This window comes from Rhinatrema bivittatum, chromosome 19, assembly GCF_901001135.1.
Source record: "Rhinatrema bivittatum chromosome 19, aRhiBiv1.1, whole genome shotgun sequence".
NCBI lineage: Eukaryota > Metazoa > Chordata > Amphibia > Gymnophiona > Rhinatrematidae > Rhinatrema > Rhinatrema bivittatum.
The window spans coordinates 43,579,324-43,599,117 of record NC_042633.1 but is presented as its reverse complement, the minus strand read 5'-3'; the positions used below and the strand labels follow the sequence as shown (position 1 = coordinate 43,599,117).

Below are 19,794 nucleotides of genomic sequence, written 5' to 3'. Positions count from 1 at the left end.
TTTCTGAAGGAAGAGAATAAAATTCTGGCTGTTGAGAATTACAAAATTAGGCTGAAATTTAGTAAAAATGGAATATAAGATTTTGCAAAACCTGAAATATTTGTTGCTATGAACCAGGCGTTAGGGCCTTTTATTTAGTTTAAACTATCTACTACTGTGACTTGCTGTTACCCAAAGTGAAGAAACATAGGAAAACAGTTCTAGGCCTCAATTTTTGTGTTCCTCCTGCTGCTTTGTGCTCGCTGGGGTCTGTGGATTCTGTTGGTTGGACAATCTGGTGTAAAGGGTGTTAAAAGTGAGCTGCTTAGATCCCCAGTGCAAAGCCGGCAGACTGAGAGCTCCTAGGGTCTGGAGGCAGCCGTGCGACCTTGGCAGGAGCTGGCCATGATGCTGAAGTGATCTCCCTGCAGTGCACAGGCCTGGGCCCCATGGAGGAGTCGCTGTCCTCTGGCAGGAGCTGCCCTTGGTGCTGAAGTGATCTCCCTGCAGTGCACAGGCCTGGGCCCCATGGAGGAGCCACTGTCCTCTGGCAGGAGCTGGCCATGATGCTGAAGTGATCTCCCTGCAGTGCACAGGCCTGGGCCCCATGGAGGAGCCACTGTCCTCTGGCAGGAGCTGGCCATGGTGCTGAAGTGATCTCCCTGCAGTGCTGAGACCCAGGCCCCATGGAGGAGTCGCTGTCCTCTGGCAGGAGCTGGCCATGATGCTGAAGTGATCTCCCTGCAGTGCACAGGCCTGGGCCCCCTGGAAGAGTCGCTGTCCTCTGGCAGGAGCTGGCCATGGTGCTGAAGTGATCTCCCTGCAGTGCTGAGACCCAGGCCCCATGGAGGAGTCGCTGTCCTCTGGCAGGAGCTGGCCATGGTGCTGAAGTGATCTCCCTGCAGTGCTGAGACCCAGGCCCCCTGGAGGAGTCGCTGTCCTCTGGCAGGAGCTGGCCATGGTGCTGAAGTGATCTCTCTGCAGTGCAGAGACCCAGGCCCCCTGGAGGAGCCGCTGTCCTCTGGCAGGAGCTGGCCATGGTGCTGAAGTGATCTCCCTGCAGTAGCTGAGACCCAGGCCCCCTGGAGGAGCCGCTGTCCTCTGGCAGGAGCTGGCCATGGTGCTGAAGTGATCTCCCTGCAGTGCAGAGACGCAGGCCCCATGGAGGAGTCGCTGTCCTCTGGCAGGAGCTGCCCTTGGTGCTGAAGTGATCTCCCTGCAGTGCAGAGACCCAGGCCCCATGGAGGAGCCGCTGTCCTCTGGCAGGAGTTGGCCATGGTGCTGAAGTGATCTCCCTGCAGTGCACAGGCCTGGGCCCCCTGGAGGAGTCGCTGTCCTCTGGCAGGAGCTGGCCATGGTGCTGAAGTGATCTCCCTGCAGTGCTGAGACCCAGGCCCCATGGAGGAGTCGCTGTCCTCTGGCAGGAGCTGCCCTTGGTGCTGAAGTGATCTCCCTGCAGTGCAGAGACCCAGGCCCCATGGAGGAGCCGCTGTCCTCTGGCAGGAGTTGGCCATGGTGCTGAAGTGATCTCCCTGCAGTGCACAGGCCTGGGCCCCCTGGAGGAGTCGCTGTCCTCTGGCAGGAGCTGGCCATGGTGCTGAAGTGATCTCCCTGCAGTGCACAGGCCTGGGCCCCCTGGAGGAGCCGCTGTCCTCTGGCAGGAGCTGGCCATGGTGCTGAAGTGATCTCCCTGCAGTGCACAGGCCTGGGCCCCCTGGAGGAGTCGCTGTCCTCTGGCAGGAGCTGGCCATGGTGCTGAAGTGATCTCCCTGCAGTGCACAGGCCTGGGCCCCATGGAGGAGCCACTGTCCTCTGGCAGGAGCTGGCCATGGTGCTGAAGTGATCTCCCTGCAGTAGCTGAGACCCAGGCCCCATGGAGGAGTCGCTGTCCTCTGGCAGGAGCTGGCCATGGTGCTGAAGTGATCTCCCTACAGTGCTGAGACCCAGGCCCCATGGAGGAGTCGCTGTCCTCTTGCAGGAGCTGGCCATGGTGCTGAAGTGATCTCCCTACAGTGCACAGGCCTGGGCCCCATGGAGGAGTCGCTGTCCTCTGGCAGGAGCTGGCCATGGTGCTGAAGTGATCTCCCTGCAGTGCTGAGACCCAGGCCCCATGGAGGAGTCGCTGCCCTCTGGCAGGAGCTGGCCATGGTGCTGAAGTGATCTCCCTGTAGTGATGAGACTCAGGCCCCCTGGAGGAGCCACTGTCTTCCAGCAGGTGCTGGCCATGGTGCTGAAGTGATCTCCCTGCAATACTGAGGCCATGGGTGGAGAGGCTGCTGTCCTCTGGCAGAAGTTGGCCATGGTGCTGAAGTGATCTCCCTGCAGTGCACAGGCCATGGCGGAGAGGCTGTTGTCCTCTGGCAGGAGCTGCCCTTGGTGCTGAAGTGATCTCCCTGAAATACTGAGGCCCTGCCGTGGAAAAGCTGCTGCCTTCTGGCAGGAGCTGCCCTTGGTGCTGAAGTGATCTCCCTGCAGTAGCTGAGACTCAGGCCCCCTGGATGAGCCACTGTCCTCTGGCAGGAGCTGGCCATGATGCTGAAGTGATCTCCCTGCAGTGCACAGGCCTGGGCCCCCTGGAGGAGTCTCTGTCCTCTGGCAGGAGCTGGCCATGGTGCTGAAGTGATCTCCCTGCAGTGCACAGGCCATGGCGTGGAGAGGCTGTTGTCCTCTGGCAGAAGTTGGCCATGGTGCTGAAGTGATCTCCCTGCAGTGCTGAGGCCTGGGCCCCCTGGAGGAGCTGGCCATGGTGCTGAAGTGATCTCCCTGCAGTGCTGAGACCCAGGCCCCATGGAGGAGTCGCTGTCCTCTGGCAGGAGCTGGCCATGGTGCTGAAGTGATCTTCCTGTAGTGCTGAGACCCAGGCCCCATGGAGGAGTCGCTGTCCTCTGGCAGGAGCTGGCCATGGTGCTGAAGTGATCTCCCTGTAGTGCTGAGACCTGGGCCCCCTGGAGGAGCTGGCCATGGTGCTGAAGTGATCTCCCTGCAGTGCAGAGACCCAGGCCCCCTGGAGGAGTCGCTGTCCTCTGGCAGGAGCTGGCCATGGTGCTGAAGTGATCTCCCTGCAGTGCACAGGCCTGGGCCCCCTGGAGGAGTCGCTGTCCTCTGGCAGGAGCTGGCCATGGTGCTGAAGTGATCTCCCTGCAGTGCACAGGCCTGGGCCCCCTGGAGGAGTCGCTGGCCTCTGGCAGGAGCTGGCCATGGTGCTGAAGTGATCTCCCTGCAGTGCACAGGCCATGGCGTGGAGAGGCTGCTGTCCTCTGGCAGAAGTTGGCCATGGTGCTGAAGTGATCTCCCTGCAGTGCACAGGCCATGGCGTGGAGAGGCTGCTGTCCTCTGGCAGGAGTTGGCCATGGTGCTGAAGTGATCTCCCTGCAGTGCACAGGCCATGGCGTGGAGAGGCTGCTGTCCTCTGGCAGGAGTTGGCCATGGTGCTGAAGTGATCTCCCTGCAGTGCACAGGCCATGGCGTGGAGAGGCTGTTGTCCTCTGGCAGGAGTTGGCCATGGTGCTGAAGTGATCTCCCTGCAGTGCTGAGGCCTGGGCCCCCTGGAGGAGCTGGCCATGGTGCTGAAGTGATCTCCCTGCAGTGCTGAGACCCAGGCCCCATGGAGGAGTCGCTGTCCTCTGGCAGGAGCTGGCCATGGTGCTGAAGTGATCTCCCTGCAGTGCAGAGACCCAGGCCCCCTGGAGGAGTCGCTGGCCTCTGGCAGGAGCTGGCCATGTTGCTGAAGTGATCTCCCTGCTGGCCTGGCAGAGCAGGTCCCCCTCACTTCATTTCTGCAGTCTCATGAGAGCGTTAAAGAGCCGCAGCACTTTTCCAGTTCCTCTGTGTCTTTTCTGGTGTGACACTGAGGCCGATATTAAAAAAAAAAAAAATAGAGCTGACTTCCTGTCTTTTGGCATTTTGGGGACTGATTTATGAAGGCTCTTTACACATTTGTGTCTATGGGGGAAAATCTTAATAAATAAGACCAACAGTTAGGAAATTAATCTACATTTAGGGTCCTAAAACTTAGGCCCACCATTTATTTGCCTAGATTTAGACTCCTGTTAGGTGCCTAGTGCTGAAAATCAGTAGGCCATAGTACGTTTTCAAAGGGGGCAATTTAGGAGCTTAATCCCCAAAGATAAGACAGCCAAAGCCTTTGAATGTTGACCCCATTGAGACTAGAAATCTGCTTTCCTTGATGCGGGGAGGTTGTGATGACTTCATGCTTCGTGCTCCCCTTTTAAAGGTAAGGGTAGGGGTATTGTCTGACTCGAAACTCTTCTGTACTGGAGGTCAGGCAGCATCACTCTCAGAAGCCACACTGGCAGGACCTGAAGCTACATGACATATTGCCCCACATTATTATTTCTTGTCTCCAGTGGGGCGGGGGGGGGGGGTGTCACATGGCAGGGCACTGATACCCCCTTCTCCCCACACAGATATGATACAGGGTCTTAATGTCAGCCGAGAGGGCCGTTCTCAGGCCATGGCTCAAAATTTACATTCGATTTTAGCCAAAAAGAGGATAGAGAGGGCATAGGTATCTGAGACCCCCCTGTAAGAGCCAGGTGCACTCACTCAACTCAAAGAAGCAACTGTAAGTTGGGGCAAGGGGGCTCTGAAGCTCAGATGCTCCCAGAGGGGAGAAGTGGTGCAGGTAGGGCTCTATTTTAGCAGCCACGAGTACTGTCCCACCGGATCAAACCATTTGCTGTATGCTTTGTCCCGGCAGATTTATTTTTTGTTTTCGTTATATTGTTGTGATGTATTCATCCTTTCTGGAGATTCCTGAAAGCATTCGACCTTTTTTTTTTTCCCCCCCTGTCTGAATCACATTTAATTCGTGCAGATTATGCAGCAGATTTGCAATGACATCACTTTCCATCTCATTCCAAACAAACTTTTTTTTTTTCCTTCTTCTTCTTCTTGGAAGGAGCCCCTGGCAGGGAGCAGGTGATGAGCTTCATTGCGCCATGCCGGGGGGAAAGACGCACACACAAAAGCTGTCTTGCTGCGCAGTGCCCGGAAGACCTGGGCACGGGGAGCGGCCATCTCCTTGTCCATGATCTTAATTAAATTTAAGTTCAAGTTTCTGATTCACAGTCTGCCTTCTTGTGACAGGTTGGCCACTTTGAAGTGGATTACATTTAGGCACTGTTTGCATTTCCCAGTCCCCCAAGGGGGCTTCCCATTTTAGTTTTTACCTTAAAGCAAATTGACCTGTCCCTCGTTTGTAAAGCATAATCAGAGAGGGAGAGTTCCTGGCTGCGTGACCACCCTGCTGCTATATCAGATAATCCACCTCGCTTCTTTTGGGTCTCCCTGTCTGGGAACCTTTGTCTTGAGATTTCCATAGCCAGAAAAAAAGGTTTCCTTTTAATTTAGTGTTTGCTTTTTTTTTTTTTTTATTACAAACCAATCAAGTGACCAACCAGTTCTGCATTTGTCTCTCTCCCTCTCCCTCCCTCTCTCTCTCTTTTTTGCCTCTGCTTGGATTCTTCAGCATGTGATGGCTTCTGCAAGCCGCTGATTCAGTCCCTTTCCCCACAAACCAATCAATGAGCAGGAAGGGCCCTGCTGCAGGATGCGCATTGCTCAGGCAGCTGATGAGGCAAGCACACTGCGGCCCTAGCGCCTGCGGCTGCTGAGCACCACAGCCGGGCCCGCTGGTGCTCCTCCTCAGGCGGCCTGCATTCCTCCTTGCCTGCTGGTTTTCTCCCCCATGTAGGCACCTTCGTGCTGTGGTCTGGAGGGCAGGCGATGTGCAGCTGGGCCCTCCACTCTAGAGGTGGCTGCATGAAGGTTTCTGAAGTTCTACGGCTGGGACACACAGTAATATAAATCCAAATGACTGTGTTATGGCAGAAAGCTAATAGCCTCAGCCATGAAAGGATGCAGGTGGCTCCTGGCTGAAAGTCAGGAGTCTGGGAGTTTTAGAGAGGAATGGGGGGGTTCAGTACAGGGCACCTCTTATGACATCAGGGTGGCAGCGTGTGAGCTAGCACTGGATCACAGGTATTAGCAGGTGACCTGACACGTTCCTTACAAAGTGAAGTGAGCCTGCCACCTGGAAGCTCCTTGGCCGCACAGGCTGATGGCGTCTTCGGTACCAGTCACAAGCAGCTGGGGTATCACTTGGTACCGTGAAAAAAAGAAAGGTCCTCAGAACAGGGAGAGTCAGAGTTTGTCAGGTGGTTCGGGGAAGCTGAAGATGACGAGCTTTATTCTGGATAAGAACGCGAAACAAGAGACGCCGAAATTCAAGGCTTTATCACCAGAGTTTGTGCCTGGTAATTCTACAACAGCGAAGCTTCAACCGTGAGACCCCAGCTGGAGCACCTAAACCTTTACGGTGAACTCCCCAGGGCTGGATTTAAGATTACGGTGCCCAGAAGCGGGGGAGGGGGGCACGAGGATTTTCACCACCTGTGTTGCCTATCCCTAAATCCAGCCCTGCACCTGTAATTACTGCAGCACCGCTATCAGGTTCCCGGCTAACAGCAACCACATTCATCCTTTTAAATACCTGAACATACGTGAATGTCTTTTTTCTCCTTGTCTGGTTTCACTGAGCTGATGGAGCAGTGAGAGTGACCCGGGGAGGGGGGGGGAGAGGGGCTTCTCAAAATCCAGGGCATTGGTCTTCTTGCCTGCCCAAAAAAAAAAAAAATCTATGGATTTGGGGAGGGCAAAGTTCAAAGCCGTTTACCTTTGGTGAATACTGATTTACGCCCCTAAGCTGTCCTGGCTGAGACCCGCCCTCCCTCGGTACATTTGACCACATGTAGGGGGGGGGGCTGTTTGCATGCCTTGGGGTGACGACAGCCGGCGTTTCCTTAACTCCTCCGCACTCCTTTTGAATATATGATTTTAGCCACCATCATCGCCAATTGCATCGTCCTTGCTCTGGAGCAACATTTGCCCGAGGGAGACAAGACGCCGATGTCAGAGCGACTGGTGAGTGTGGCCCCTTGCAGCTTCGCTGGGGAAGCCCCCCCTGAGCCCGGTAATGGGGAAGTGGCATTCGTGTGCTGAAGCCCCCTTCCTGCCCACCTTGGCGATTTGTCAGAAGCCCCCTGGCTGACCGTGAGTTGCTTTCCTCGGCCCATAAAGTAGTACGGCGCTGCCTTCCCCCCCGCTGTTGAGTGCTTGGCAGCCGGCTGTGCTGGTCCCCAGAGGACACGAGCTCCTCAGTACCCCCCCCTGAAGATGGCTCCTGGGAAGATGAGATACCGCTGGCATGTGGCGGATGGGTTTGCCCCGAGGACTGTCCTGAACTGCCATTTGCGTAGGATTATCAGACAGGAGGCGACTGCAGAGCGCACGCCCTGCACGCATGCTACGCTGTACCGCAGACCCTGAGAGGGGAGTCAGGCAGTAATGGTGGACCGGGCAGGGTGTAAGGCCGACCCGGTCCCAGCGGCGAGGACAAGCTGCCGCTTCTTGTCCCCCTAGCCAGTACCTCTCGGGGTGTGCAGTGGAGTTTCAGAAAGTGCATTTAAGAAGGTGGAGAAGTGCAGGTAGTTACACTGCGGCTCCTCCAGCTGTCCTGGCACATTTATCAGGGGCGCTGTCCATGCACGGATCTGAATGAAGTTTGGTAAGAGAGCTGGAACCCCATCGAGATACTTTCCTTCCAGATCCATCCAGCCAGAGAGCCCCCGCTTGCATGCACGTGTGTATAGCCAGACCAGGGGCCAGCTTTAGGATTTTGGTTCCCATATACGCAGTGCTGATGAGCCCCCCCTACCCCCCCCCCCCCCAGAATGCCAGAGTGACACTGGTGCACCCCTTTGAGGGCAGGAAATGTGAGACGGGGGGGGGGGGGGGAGGGGAATGGTAAGACGGGCCGAGCCCCAGCCGCAGCGTCCCAGAACGTGGCATCGCGTTGCATTTCTGCTCAACCACTTGTCCATGGCAGTGACCACGTTACCTGCCTCGCTCGTTAGTGAAAAGATGTGTCCGTCACCGTGGTCTTTCAGCCCTAGCAGTGCTGCCCTGTGAGAGTGAGTGAAGCCTGCACAGTGGCCCTCATCCCTCCCCCCCCCCCCCCCCCCCACACACACACACAGAGGGATAGACCAGTCTGTCCAGTGACTCCCAGCCACGCTGCTAAGGCTATCTCCCAGGTTCCAGCCGTAGCAGCGGGACCACCTGCAGGTTATCGCTCCTTATCCAAGTCAGTTTGTGTTTGCTCGCCCCCCCCGGGTCATCTACCATCCTGCATCCCCTGCTTAATCCAACATCTGGCCTTGCCTCCCCTGCGCCCAGCACACCTTCATCCCCAGCCTCTGCTGAGCACCGGAGAACATCCGAGCCTCCGAGCTGCGTTTGGTATGGGTCAGGATGCGGCCAGAGCCACCGCGAGCCCTCAGGACAGGCCTGCTGACTTCTCCCTCTCTCCTTTCAGGATGACACCGAGCCCTATTTCATTGGAATATTTTGTTTTGAGGCTGGGATTAAAATCATCGCACTAGGATTTGCCTTTCACAAAGGCTCCTATCTACGCAACGGCTGGAACGTGATGGATTTCGTGGTGGTCCTCACCGGGTGAGTTATTTTTTTTTTTTTACCTGTGTCTAGGTTTTGGGTTTTTTTGAAATTATTAATTCATTCCTTGAACGGCTGGTGAGGGTGGAAGCTGCCAGTGGGTGATGGTCATGAGCCTCGGGGGGGGGGGGGGTGAGGGGAGGGGGTAGTAGCAGGCAGCCCCTGCCATGTGATATGGAAGAGCTCTGGACTTCCGAGAAGTTCTTGGTACCTTGCATTCTTGCAGGAGCTTAAACGTTTTGCTTGAGCCCGGCTGGCAGCTCACGGGGGGGGGGGGGAGCCTGCTTCTGCTCACCCTGCAGCACTGTGGCAGTTTCTGTGAGACCCCCTTCTCCTCGCTGGCCGAGTGTTGTGCGCAGCCTTGGCTGTCGGGAAGAACGTGTACATGCTGATGCCTCTGTGCTCTGACTCCACTTTTTCTATTTCACCAGGTTGCTCTTGATTTCGTGCCTGTGCTAACCTTTAGGCGTACAATTGTTTTGAATAATTCTGCATTTGTGTTGTCATTTCAGCACAGCATGGGTGTGTATATTGACTGTGCGTCTTCCTCTAATTTCCCGTCCTATGTATAACAGTTAAGCAGCACAAGCAGAGCCAATGAACGGCAACTGCATCCAGCAGTAATAACCAGATTTAGAGAATATATTCCTCTGTGCTCATCCCAGGCTTTACCTCTCACTCACCCACAGATGAGAATCCTCTGTGCTAGGATCCTCTGTGCTTATCCCAGGCTTTACCTCTCACTCCCTCACAGCTAAGGATCCTCTGTGCTTATCCCAGGCTTTACCCCTCACTCCCTCACAGCTAAGGATCCTCTGTGCTTATCCCAGGCTTTACCCCTCACTCCCCCACAGCTAAGGATCCTCTGTGCTTATCCCAGGCTTTACCTCTCACTCCCTCACAGCTAAGGATCCTCTGTGCTTATCCCAGGCTTTACCCCTCACTCCCTCACAGCTAAGGATCCTCTGTGCTTATCCCAGGCTTTACCTCTCACTCCCTCACAGCTAAGGATCCTCTGTGTTTATCCCAGGCTTACCCCTCACTCCCTCACAGCTAAGGATCCTCTGTGCTTATCCCAGGCTTTACCTCTCACTCCCCCACAGCTAAGGATCCTCTGTGCTTATCCCAGGCTTTACCTCTCACTCCCTCACAGCTAAGGATCCTCTGTGCTTATCCCAGGCTTTACCTCTCACTCCCTCACAGCTAAGGATCCTCTGTGCTTATCCCAGGCTTTACCCCTCACTCCCTCACAGCTAAGGATCCTCTGTGCTTATCCCAGGCTTTACCCCTCACTCCCCCACAGCTGAAAATCCTCTGTGCTTATCCCAGGCTTTACCCCTCACTCCCCCACAGCTGAAAATCCTCTGTGCTTATCCCAGGCTTTACCCCTCACTCCCTCACAGCTAAGGATCCTCTGTGCTTATCCCAGGCTTTACCCCTCACTCCCTCACAGCTAAGGATCCTCTGTGCTTATCCCAGGCTTTACCTCTCACTCCCCCACAGCTAAGGATCCTCTGTGCTTATCCCAGGCTTTACCTCTCACTCCCCCACAGCTAAGGATCCTCTGTGCTTATCCCAGGCTTTACCCCTCACTCCCCCACAGCTAAGGATCCTCTGTGCTTATCCCAGGCTTTACCCCTCACTCCCTCACAGCTAAGGATCCTCTGTGCTTATCCCAGGCTTTACCCCTCTGTCTCCCACAGCTAAGGATCCTCTGTGCTTATCCCAGGCTTTACCTCTCACTCCCTCACAGCTAAGGATCCTCTGTGCTTATCCCAGGCTTTACCTCTCACTCCCTCACAGCTAAGGATCCTCTGTGCTTATCCCAGGCTTTACCTCTCACTCCCTCACAGCTAAGGATCCTCTGTGCTTATCCCAGGCTTTACCCCTCACTCCCTCACAGCTAAGGATCCTCTGTGCTTATCCCAGGCTTTACCCCTCACTCCCCCACAGCTGAAAATCCTCTGTGCTTATCCCAGGCTTTACCCCTCACTCCCCCACAGCTAAGGATCCTCTATGCTCATCCCAGGCTTTATCCCTCACTCCCCCACAGCTAAGGATCCTCTGTGCTTATCCCAGGCTTTACCTCTCACTCCCTCACAGCTAAGGATCCTCTGTGCTTATCCCAGGCTTTACCTCTCACTCCCTCACAGCTAAGGATCCTCTGTGCTTATCCCAGGCTTTACCCCTCACTCCCTCACAGCTAAAGATCCTCTGTGCTTATCCCAGGCTTTACCTCTCACTCCCTCACAGCTAAGGATCCTCTGTGCTTATCCCAGGCTTTACCCCTCACTCCCCCACAGCTAAGGATCCTCTGTGCTTATCCCAGGCTTTACCCCTCACAGCTAAGGATCCTCTGTGCTTATCCCAGGTTTTACCTTTCACTCCCCCACAGCTAAGGATCCTCTGTGCTTATCCCAGGCTTTACCTCTCACTCCCCCACAGCTAAGGATCCTCTGTGCTTATCCCAGGCTTTACCCCTCACTCCCTCACAGCTAAGGATCATCTGTGCTTATCCCAGGCTTTACCTCTCACTCCCTCACAGCTAAGGATCCTCTGTGCTTATCCCAGGCTTTACCCCTCACTCCCTTACAGCTAAGGATCCTCTGTGCTTATCCCAGGCTTTACCCCTCACTCCCTCACAGCTAAGGATCCTCTGTGCTTATCCCAGGCTTTACCCCTCACTCCCTCACAGCTAAGGAGCCTCTGTGCTTATCCCAGGCTTTACCCCTCACTCCCCCACAGCTAAGGAGCCTCTGTGCTTATCCCAGACTTTACCCCTCACTCCCTCACAGCTAAGGATCCTCTGTGCTTATCCCAGGCTTTACCCCTCACTCCCCCACAGCTAAGGATCCTCTGTGCTTATCCCAGGCTTTATCCCTCACTCCCTCACAGCTAAGGATCCTCTGTGCTTATCCCAGGCTTTACCCCTCACTCCCCCACAGCTAAGGATCCTCTGTGCTTATCCCAGGCTTCACCCCTCACTCCCATAGCGTGCGCAATGGTTCTGGTAGCGTGTGGCGTGTGGCGTGAATTGAAATTTTTGCAAGGGACGGGATTGGGAGGAGTTTGGGTGGGATTAATGAAATCGATGGGCATTATCTCAATCTGCAATAGAGTAACGCGTGCTATCTCACACTTTTTGGATCATCAAGCTCGGGCGAGAGAACACTGCAGAAATCTCATCTTAGTCTGACTTTCCTCACTCCAAATCAAATGAAATCTTCACTGAGGTCCACTGCGCTGTCCGTACGTCTCACTGTGCCTGTAAAACTGGCCCCGGAACCCCAAACCGCCACCAGCCCCTCACCTCGAGTTTCTAGCTGGCCCTCCTACAGAGCTATGATTGGTTGCAGCTGCTATTTTACGTAACTTTGAAAGAGAAATCGTCCGCCTGTTTGTTTGTTTTTTTTTCTTGAATTACTGGTGGCTTCATTTATTTATTTGATGTATTTGTGAAAAGCCGTCTGTGTACTTTACAAGCCCCCCCCCCCTATCTCCGTCCGTGCCCCCTTCCCCCTCCCCCTCGGGAGCTAGGTAGAGTACCCCCCAGTCCCAGTGCCTCCAGCCTGGTTTCATGCGGAGGAAATCCAGACTAACATAGCCGCTTGGATGTCCGGCAAACCCAATAGTGGGCTCAGGGACGTTACGGGCTGTGGGAGTGGTTGCTTGGGGTTTTTGGATGCTGTCCCGTCTGGGCTTTGCCTCCCCCCCTCCCCCCCCCCCGGTGTGAGGGAGAAGTCCCCAGATGGAGGGGCAGGATCCAGGAAAACGGGGGGGACTGCAGCTCCTCCCGGGAGTCCGGGCCGGGTCTTGCCGCCTGCCACCCACCTCTGCAGTCTGCAGGAGGCTGCACCCGGGGCCAGAGGAGGGGGCTGGGAGCTGCGTGGCACTGCCCCCCCCCCCCCACCGGTGGTTCTTCCTCATGGAAGATTCTGGAATATTTCCATTGCGATGTGAGCAGACGTTTGATGTTTCCTACCTCAGTCCCTTAGAATAAAGGGAGCCAGCCAGATCGGGGTGACCGCCTGTGGGGGATTAGTTATTTGTGCCGATCCTGGAAACTTAGCCCCTCATGTTCCAGAGTGAAAATGTCTTCTGGCCACCCCCAAGAAGGCAATTAGTGCAATTCCTGGATTAGCTCCTATCAGCCCCATTCCCACCTTCATTGTATAAAAATCTATCTCATGCAAACTCATTGTAGGTGGCTCTCCAGGCCTGGAGTTACCTGCCCCTCCTATAGTCTGTCTCTCGCAGCTCACTGCTCTGGAGCCTGTCTCACACCAGCTCACTGCTCTGGAGCCTGTTTCTCACCAGCTCACTGCTCTGGAGCCTGTCTCTCACTAGCTCATTGCATTAGAGCCTGTCTCTCACCAGCTCACTGCTCTGGAGCCTGTCTCTCACTAGCTCATTGCACTAGAGTCTGTCTCTCACCAGATCACTGCTCTGGAGCCTGTCTCACACCAGCTCATTGCACTAGAGTCTGTCTCTCACCAGATCACTGCACTAGAGTCTGTCTCTCACCAGATCACTGCTCTGGAGCCTGTCTCTCACTAGCTCATTGCATTAGGGCCTGTCTCTCACCAGCTCACTGCTCTGGAGTCTGTCTCTCACCAGCTCATTGCACTAGAGTCTGTCTCACACCAGCTCACTGCACTAGAGTCTGTCTCATACCAGCTCACTGCTCTGGAGCCTGTCTCTCACCAGCTCATTGCATTAGGGCCTGTCTCTCACCAGATCACTGCTCCAGAGTCTGTCTCTTGCCAGCTAATTGCACTAGAACCTGTCTCTCATCAGCACACTTCCCTGGAGTCTGTCTCTCACCAGCTCACTTCTCTGGAGTCTGTCTCTCACCAGTGCACTGCTTTAGCCTGTTTCTCATCAGCATAATTCTCTGCGGTCTGTCTCTTACTGGCACACTTCCCTGGGGTCTGTTTCTCTTACCATCTCTCTGCTGTAGAGCCTGTCTCTCATTAGTATGCTTTTATGGAGTCTGTCTCTCTTCAGCATAATTCTCTGGGGTCTGTTTCTCACTGGCACACTTCCCTGGAGTCTGTCTCTCATTAGCATGCTTCCCTGGAGTCTGTCTCTCACTATCTCACTGCTCTGGAGTCTGTCTCTCATTAGCATGCTTCTCTGGGGTCTGTCTCTCACTGGCACACTTCCCTGGGGGTCTATCTCTCTTACCATCTCACTGCTCTAAAGCCTGTCTCGCCTCAGCATACCTCTGTGGGGGGGGGGTCTGTCTCTCTCTGACCCCTTTCCCCCGAGGTCCTTCTCTCGTACCAGCATGCTGTCCTGGGGTCTGTCCCTTACTGCTGCAGCCCTGCAGTGTGTTTAGGGGGTGATTCTTGAGTGGGAAGGTCCAGAATTAGTGCTAATGGGACACTTCTTGTCCAGATGCCCAGGACCAGCCTGCAATTCTTCACTATACTCCGTTCATCAGCATCTTGGGTCTCTAATGGCCTGAGTGTCTGCAGGAGGACTCAATGCAGATGTTCTGCAGAAAAAAGTAAGGGGGGGGGAGATGGATTGGGGGGGGGGGTGTTAAAGGAGAGGGAGTAATAAAAGTGAGGGACATCCATCTGTAGCTGTCTCTCAGCAGCTGCTATTAGTATGCCCGGGCCTGCGGGCTGTGATTAGGGAATCCTTCATGTAATTCAACCTTATAGGTGGTTTCCGAGCGTGCTCGGACTGCCAAGTGATGGATCTGAGTATGAATGGATGAGAGGGAGGAGTGAGCAGCGTGGCCTGCTAGCTCTTTCTCTGGCAGCAGGACAAGTGAGTCATTGATCTCTGCAATTGTCACCAGGGCCTCAGTCTCTGACAGTGCCAGAACCACAGCTCCAAAACGACATCTGACAGTGGCTACCTCTGGCGTTTTGTGTTATGGAGTTACTGGGTTGTTTTAGCCTGTATTAGTGTGTAAATGTGTATGTTTGTGTGTGTGTATTAATGTGCTGTTAGTGTGTATGTGTGTGCATGTGTGTATATGTATGTGTGTGTGTGTATTAATGTGTCTTAGTGTGCATGTGTGTGTATTAATGTGTATGTGTGTTTGTATGTGTGCATGTGTATCTATATGTTTGTATGTGTATATGTCTGTGTGTATATGTATAGCTGTGTGTATTAGTGTGCATGTGTGTGTATATTAATGTGTATGTGTGTTTGTATGTGTGCATGTGTATCTATGTGTTTGTACATGTATATGTGTGTATGTATATATATATATATACATGTGTGTGTATATATATATGTGTGTGTACATGTATGTGTATGTGTGTATTAATGTGTCTTAGTGTGCATGTGTGTGTATTAATGTGTATGTTTGTGTTTGTATGTGTATATGTGTGTGTGTGTGTGTATGTATAGCTGTGTGTATTTGTGTGTGTGTGTGTATGTATAGCTGTGTGTGTGTATTAATGTGTCTTAGTGTGCATGTGTGTATTAATATGTATCTATGTGTTTGTATATATGTTTAGCTGAGTGTATTTGTGTGTGTATATATATATGTGTGTGTGTGTGTACATGTAGGTGTATGTGTGTATTAATGTGTCTTAGTGTGCATGTGTGTGTATTAATGTGTATGTGTTTATGTGTTTGTATGTGTATATGTGTGTGTATATATGTTTAGCTGTGTATATTTGTGTGTGTGTATATATATATATATGTGTGTGTGTGTGTGTGTACATGTATGTGTATGTGTATTAATGTGTCTTAGTGTGCATGTGTGTGTATTAATGTGTATGTGTTTAGGTGTTTGTATGTGTATATGTGTGTGTGTATATGTATAGCTGTGTGTGTGTGTGTGTATATATTTGTATGCATATGTGTGTGCGTATGTGTGAGTGAGGTAAAAAAGAGAACGTTTTTGGAGCTATGATACCAGTCAGGAGAGAAGAGAGAGCGTTTTCATTTTGGGATGAGCTGTCAGTCAGGTGGTAAAGCCTTCAGGTGCTGGAAAGGTGAACTCATTATTAGAAAATGTCCTACTTTTGTGCTTGCATGCATAGCATGTTGCTTTTAGCTGCTGTCCTTCTGTAATATTAAAACTCTGCATTTTGTTCCTGTGTCCTGGGGGCGCTGATGCCTGGGAAGCAGTGATCAGAGGGAGGAGTGTTGTGAGTTTAGGGTGAGAAAACCTCTCCCGCCCATCAGCTCTGCAGCCCCTGCACCCGGTGTGCTTGCAGTTTGCAGTTTTGCTCTTCCTTCATGTCCACTCCTGGCCTGATGCCCTGTGGGTGGGTGCAGGCAGGCGGGAGGGGAGGGGAGCATTGAGGCTGCACATCTGTGGCCAGGAAGCCTCGGTCACCACCGTCCCCGCATGTCGCCATTTCAAGCAGTGTGGTTTCTGGGGACTTGGGAAGAGCCTCAGGAGATCTGTGGTGCTCCCTATCCACCGTGCCAGTGCAGAGAAGAGTTTGCGCTACATCCCCAGGCTTTGCTGCCTTCCAGGGAAATGCCCCATGACCCGGGAAAGTACCACAGTAACTTAGTGCACGGTGGCAGAAAAAGACCCGTCCACACAGCTCAGGATATCTCCCGGGCGCCAGTCCCGCAGCCTGAGCACTCCAGGCACGTTTTGTCCTCTTTCCCATTCTACACCACCTCCTGGGCAGCTGAGCAGGTGAGATCCACCTCTATAGCTCACAGTCAGCATCCCTCTCCCGTGTCCAACGGCAGGGTCCCACGGTAATCCTAACAGCCACCAACACCAGTCCGGCTGTTACCTGAACAATCTTGCAGCCTTTCCAGAGAGTGCCCACATCACAACCAATGCACAGCATCAATACAATCAATATGTACAACAGGTAGCCTGCCAGCCAGACCCTACTATGACTAATGAATTAACTGCACCACCCCACCCTGCCAGCCAGACCCAACTAATGAATTAACTCCACCACCTCACCCTGCCAGCCAGACCCAACTAATGAATTAACTGCACCACCCCACCCTGCCAGCCTGACCCAACTAATGAATTAACTCCACCACCTCACCCTGCCAGCCAGACCCAACTAATGAATTAACTGCACCACCCCACCCTGCCAGCCTGACCCAACTAATGAATTAACTGCACCACCTCACCCTGCCAGCCTGACCCAACTAATGAATTAACTCCACCACCTCACCCTGCCAGCCAGACCCAACTAATGAATTAACTGCACCACCTCACCCTGCCAGCCTGACCCAACTAATGAATTAACTGCACCACCTCACCCTGCCAGCCTGACCCAACTAATGAATTAACTGCACCACCCCACCCTGCCAGCCTGACCCAACTAATGAATTAACTCCACCACCTCACCCTGCCAGCCAGACCCAACTAATGAATTAACTGCACCACCTCACCCTGCCAGCCTGACCCAACTAATGAATTAACTGCACCACCTCACCCTGCCAGCCTGACCCAACTAATGAATTAACTGCACCACCTCACCCTGCCAGCCTGACCCAACTAATGAATTAACTCCACCTCCTCACCCTGCCAGCCTGACCCAACTAATGAATTAACTGCACCACCTCACCCTGCCAGCCAGACCCTACTATGACTAATGAATTAACTGCACCACCCCACCCTGCCAGCCAGACCCTACTATGACTAATGAATTAACTCCACCACCCCACCCTGCCATCCTGACCCAACTAATGAATTAACACCACCACCCCACCCTGCCATCCTGACCCAACTAATGAATTAACTGCACCACCCACCCTGCCATCCTGACCCAACTAATGAATTAACTGCACCACCTCACCCTGCCATCCTGACCCAACTAATGAATTAACTGCAACACCCACCCTGCCATCCTGACCCAACTAATGAATTAACTGCACCACCTCACCCTGCCATCCTGACCCAACTAATGAATTAACTCCACCACCTCACCCTGCCAGCCTGACCCAACTAATGAATTAACTGCACCACCTCACCCTGCCAGCCTGACCCAACTAATGAATTAACTGCACCACCTCACCCTGCCATCCTGACCCAACTAATGAATTAACTCCACCACCCCACCCTGCCAGCCTGACCCAACTAATGAATTAACTGCACCACCTCACCCTGCCATCCTGACCCAACTAATGAATTAACTCCACCACCTCACCCTGCCATCCTAACCCAACTAATGAATTAACTGCACCACCCCACCCTGCCATCCTGACCCAACTAATGAATTAACTCCACCACCCCACCCTGCCATATGAATATAAGAACATAACCACCACACACGGAGAACACTAAACTTCACCTGTCCCGAGCCTTTCCTACTGAAAACGATGCAATCCTCTCCCCCAACTATAGAATGACATTAATGTATACTCGTCAATCTAGACATATATGCACATTATTATTTCATTTCACCACACATATTTGTCACAATTTTAACTTGTTAATGCTGCACTAAACAAATATAATCTGCTTAGCTGTTTCTGTTAAACTGTTATTATTGTTACGCTGTATAAAATTGTTATGTTGGTTACACTGTAAAGCTCTGTTGCTGAATTTATGTTACCTGTAAACTGATATGATGTCCAAAATCGAATGTCGATATAGAAAAACCTTAAATAAATAAAGAAAATAAATAAGAAATTGCCATGCTGAGTCAGACCAAGGGTCCATCAGGCCCAGCATCCTGTTTCCAACAGTGGCCAATCCAAGTCACAAGTACCTGGCAGGATCCCAAGGGTTAGAGAGATTCCAAGCTGCTTATCCCAAGAATAAGCAAAAGATTTCTGCAACTCCACCTTAATAATGGTTAATGGACTTTTCCCCCAGGAACTTGTCGAAACCTTTTTTAAATGCAGCTACACCAACAGCTTTCACCACATCCTCTGGTGACAAATTCAAAAACTTAATTATGTGTTGGGTAAAAACATATTTTCTCTTATTAGTTTTAAATGTATTACCCAGTAACTTTATTGTGTGTCCCCTGGTCTTTGTACTTTTACAGAGTAAACAACTGATTAACGTTTACGCGCTCCATTCCACTCATTATTTTATAGACCTCTGGCATTTTATAGACCTCTGGCCTCAGCCGTCTCTTCTCCAAGCTGAACAGCCCTAACCTCTTCAGCCTTTCCTCATAGGGGAGCTGTTCATCCCCTTTATCATTTTGGTCACCCTTCTCTGTACCTTTTCCAATTCTGCTATATCTTTCTTGAGATGCGGTGACCAGAACTGCACACAGTACTCAGGATGAGGTCGCACCATGGAGGGATACAGAGACTTTATGATATTCTCTGTTTTATTCTCCATTCCTTTCCTAATAATCCCCAGCATTCATTTGCTTTCTTGGCTGCTGCTGCTGCACACTGAGCAGAAGATTTCAATGTATTTTCAACGATGATCCCTAGATCCTTTTCCTGAGTGGTGACTCCTAATGTGGAACCTTGCATTGTGTCGCTTTAATTTGGGTTTCTCTTCCCTAAGTGCATCACTTTGCACTTGTCCACATTAAATTTCATTTGCCATTTGCATTCCCAGTCTCCCAGTTTTGCAAGGTCCTCTTGCCATTTCCCACAATCATCTTGTGATTTAACAACTTTGAATGATTTTGTGTCATCAGCAAATTTGATCCCCTCACTTATGGTTCCCATTTCCAGGTCATTTATAAATATATTACAAAGCACCGGTCCCAGAACAGATCCCTGGGTAACTCCACTATTCACCTTTTCCCATTGGGGAAAATTTACCCTTTAGCCTGTTTCTGTTTTCTATCTTTTAACTATTTGGCAATCCACAATAGGACACAGCCACCTATCGCATGACTTTCTAATTTCCTAAGAAGTCTCTCATGAGGGACTTTGTCAAATGTTTTTTGGAAGACCAGATACACTGTATCAGTGGCTCACTTTTATCCACAGGTTTATTTACGTTCCCCCAAAAAATGTAGCAGATTAGTGAGGCAAGACTTTGTTTGGCCATCACAGAGCAGCACCACCTAGTGGCCAATCTCGGGGTGGGTTCCAGGTGGAGCTGTGGCTGAGGACCATCCCTGTGCCCATTTTTCACCTTTTGTACAATGGTGTGTGGCACTTCCACTCTCCCCTGTAGCAGCGGGTTTACCACTCATGTGTACAATGTTACAGGGTTTCTGGGGGTGGTTTCTCTTGCGAGGCAGGTGCATCCTGTCCTGTATTTATTGGACTTGTTTGCTTTTGGGCTGAAGGTGTTAGGGGATGCAGGCACATAGAGAGCTATCAGGAGCAGTTCTTAGCATTGCCCCTGGAAGTTTTCATTATGTTCCACCAGTCACAGTCCCTCCCAGACACTAT

At 52.2% G+C, this 19,794-nt stretch overlaps 1 protein-coding gene across 3 annotated transcripts in view; it reads left to right on the top strand.

The window, feature by feature from the left end:
• CACNA1A (calcium voltage-gated channel subunit alpha1 A) overlaps positions 1-19,794 on the top strand; it is a 164,692-nt gene that overhangs the window by 14,870 nt on the left and 130,028 nt on the right. For all 3 annotated transcript variants that reach the window (XM_029585399.1, XM_029585398.1, XM_029585401.1), the window contains exons 2-3: positions 6,819-6,924; positions 8,378-8,517. In XM_029585399.1, coding sequence (XP_029441259.1) covers positions 6,819-6,924; positions 8,378-8,517 — 246 coding nt within the window. The remainder of the gene's footprint in view (positions 1-6,818; positions 6,925-8,377; positions 8,518-19,794) is intronic.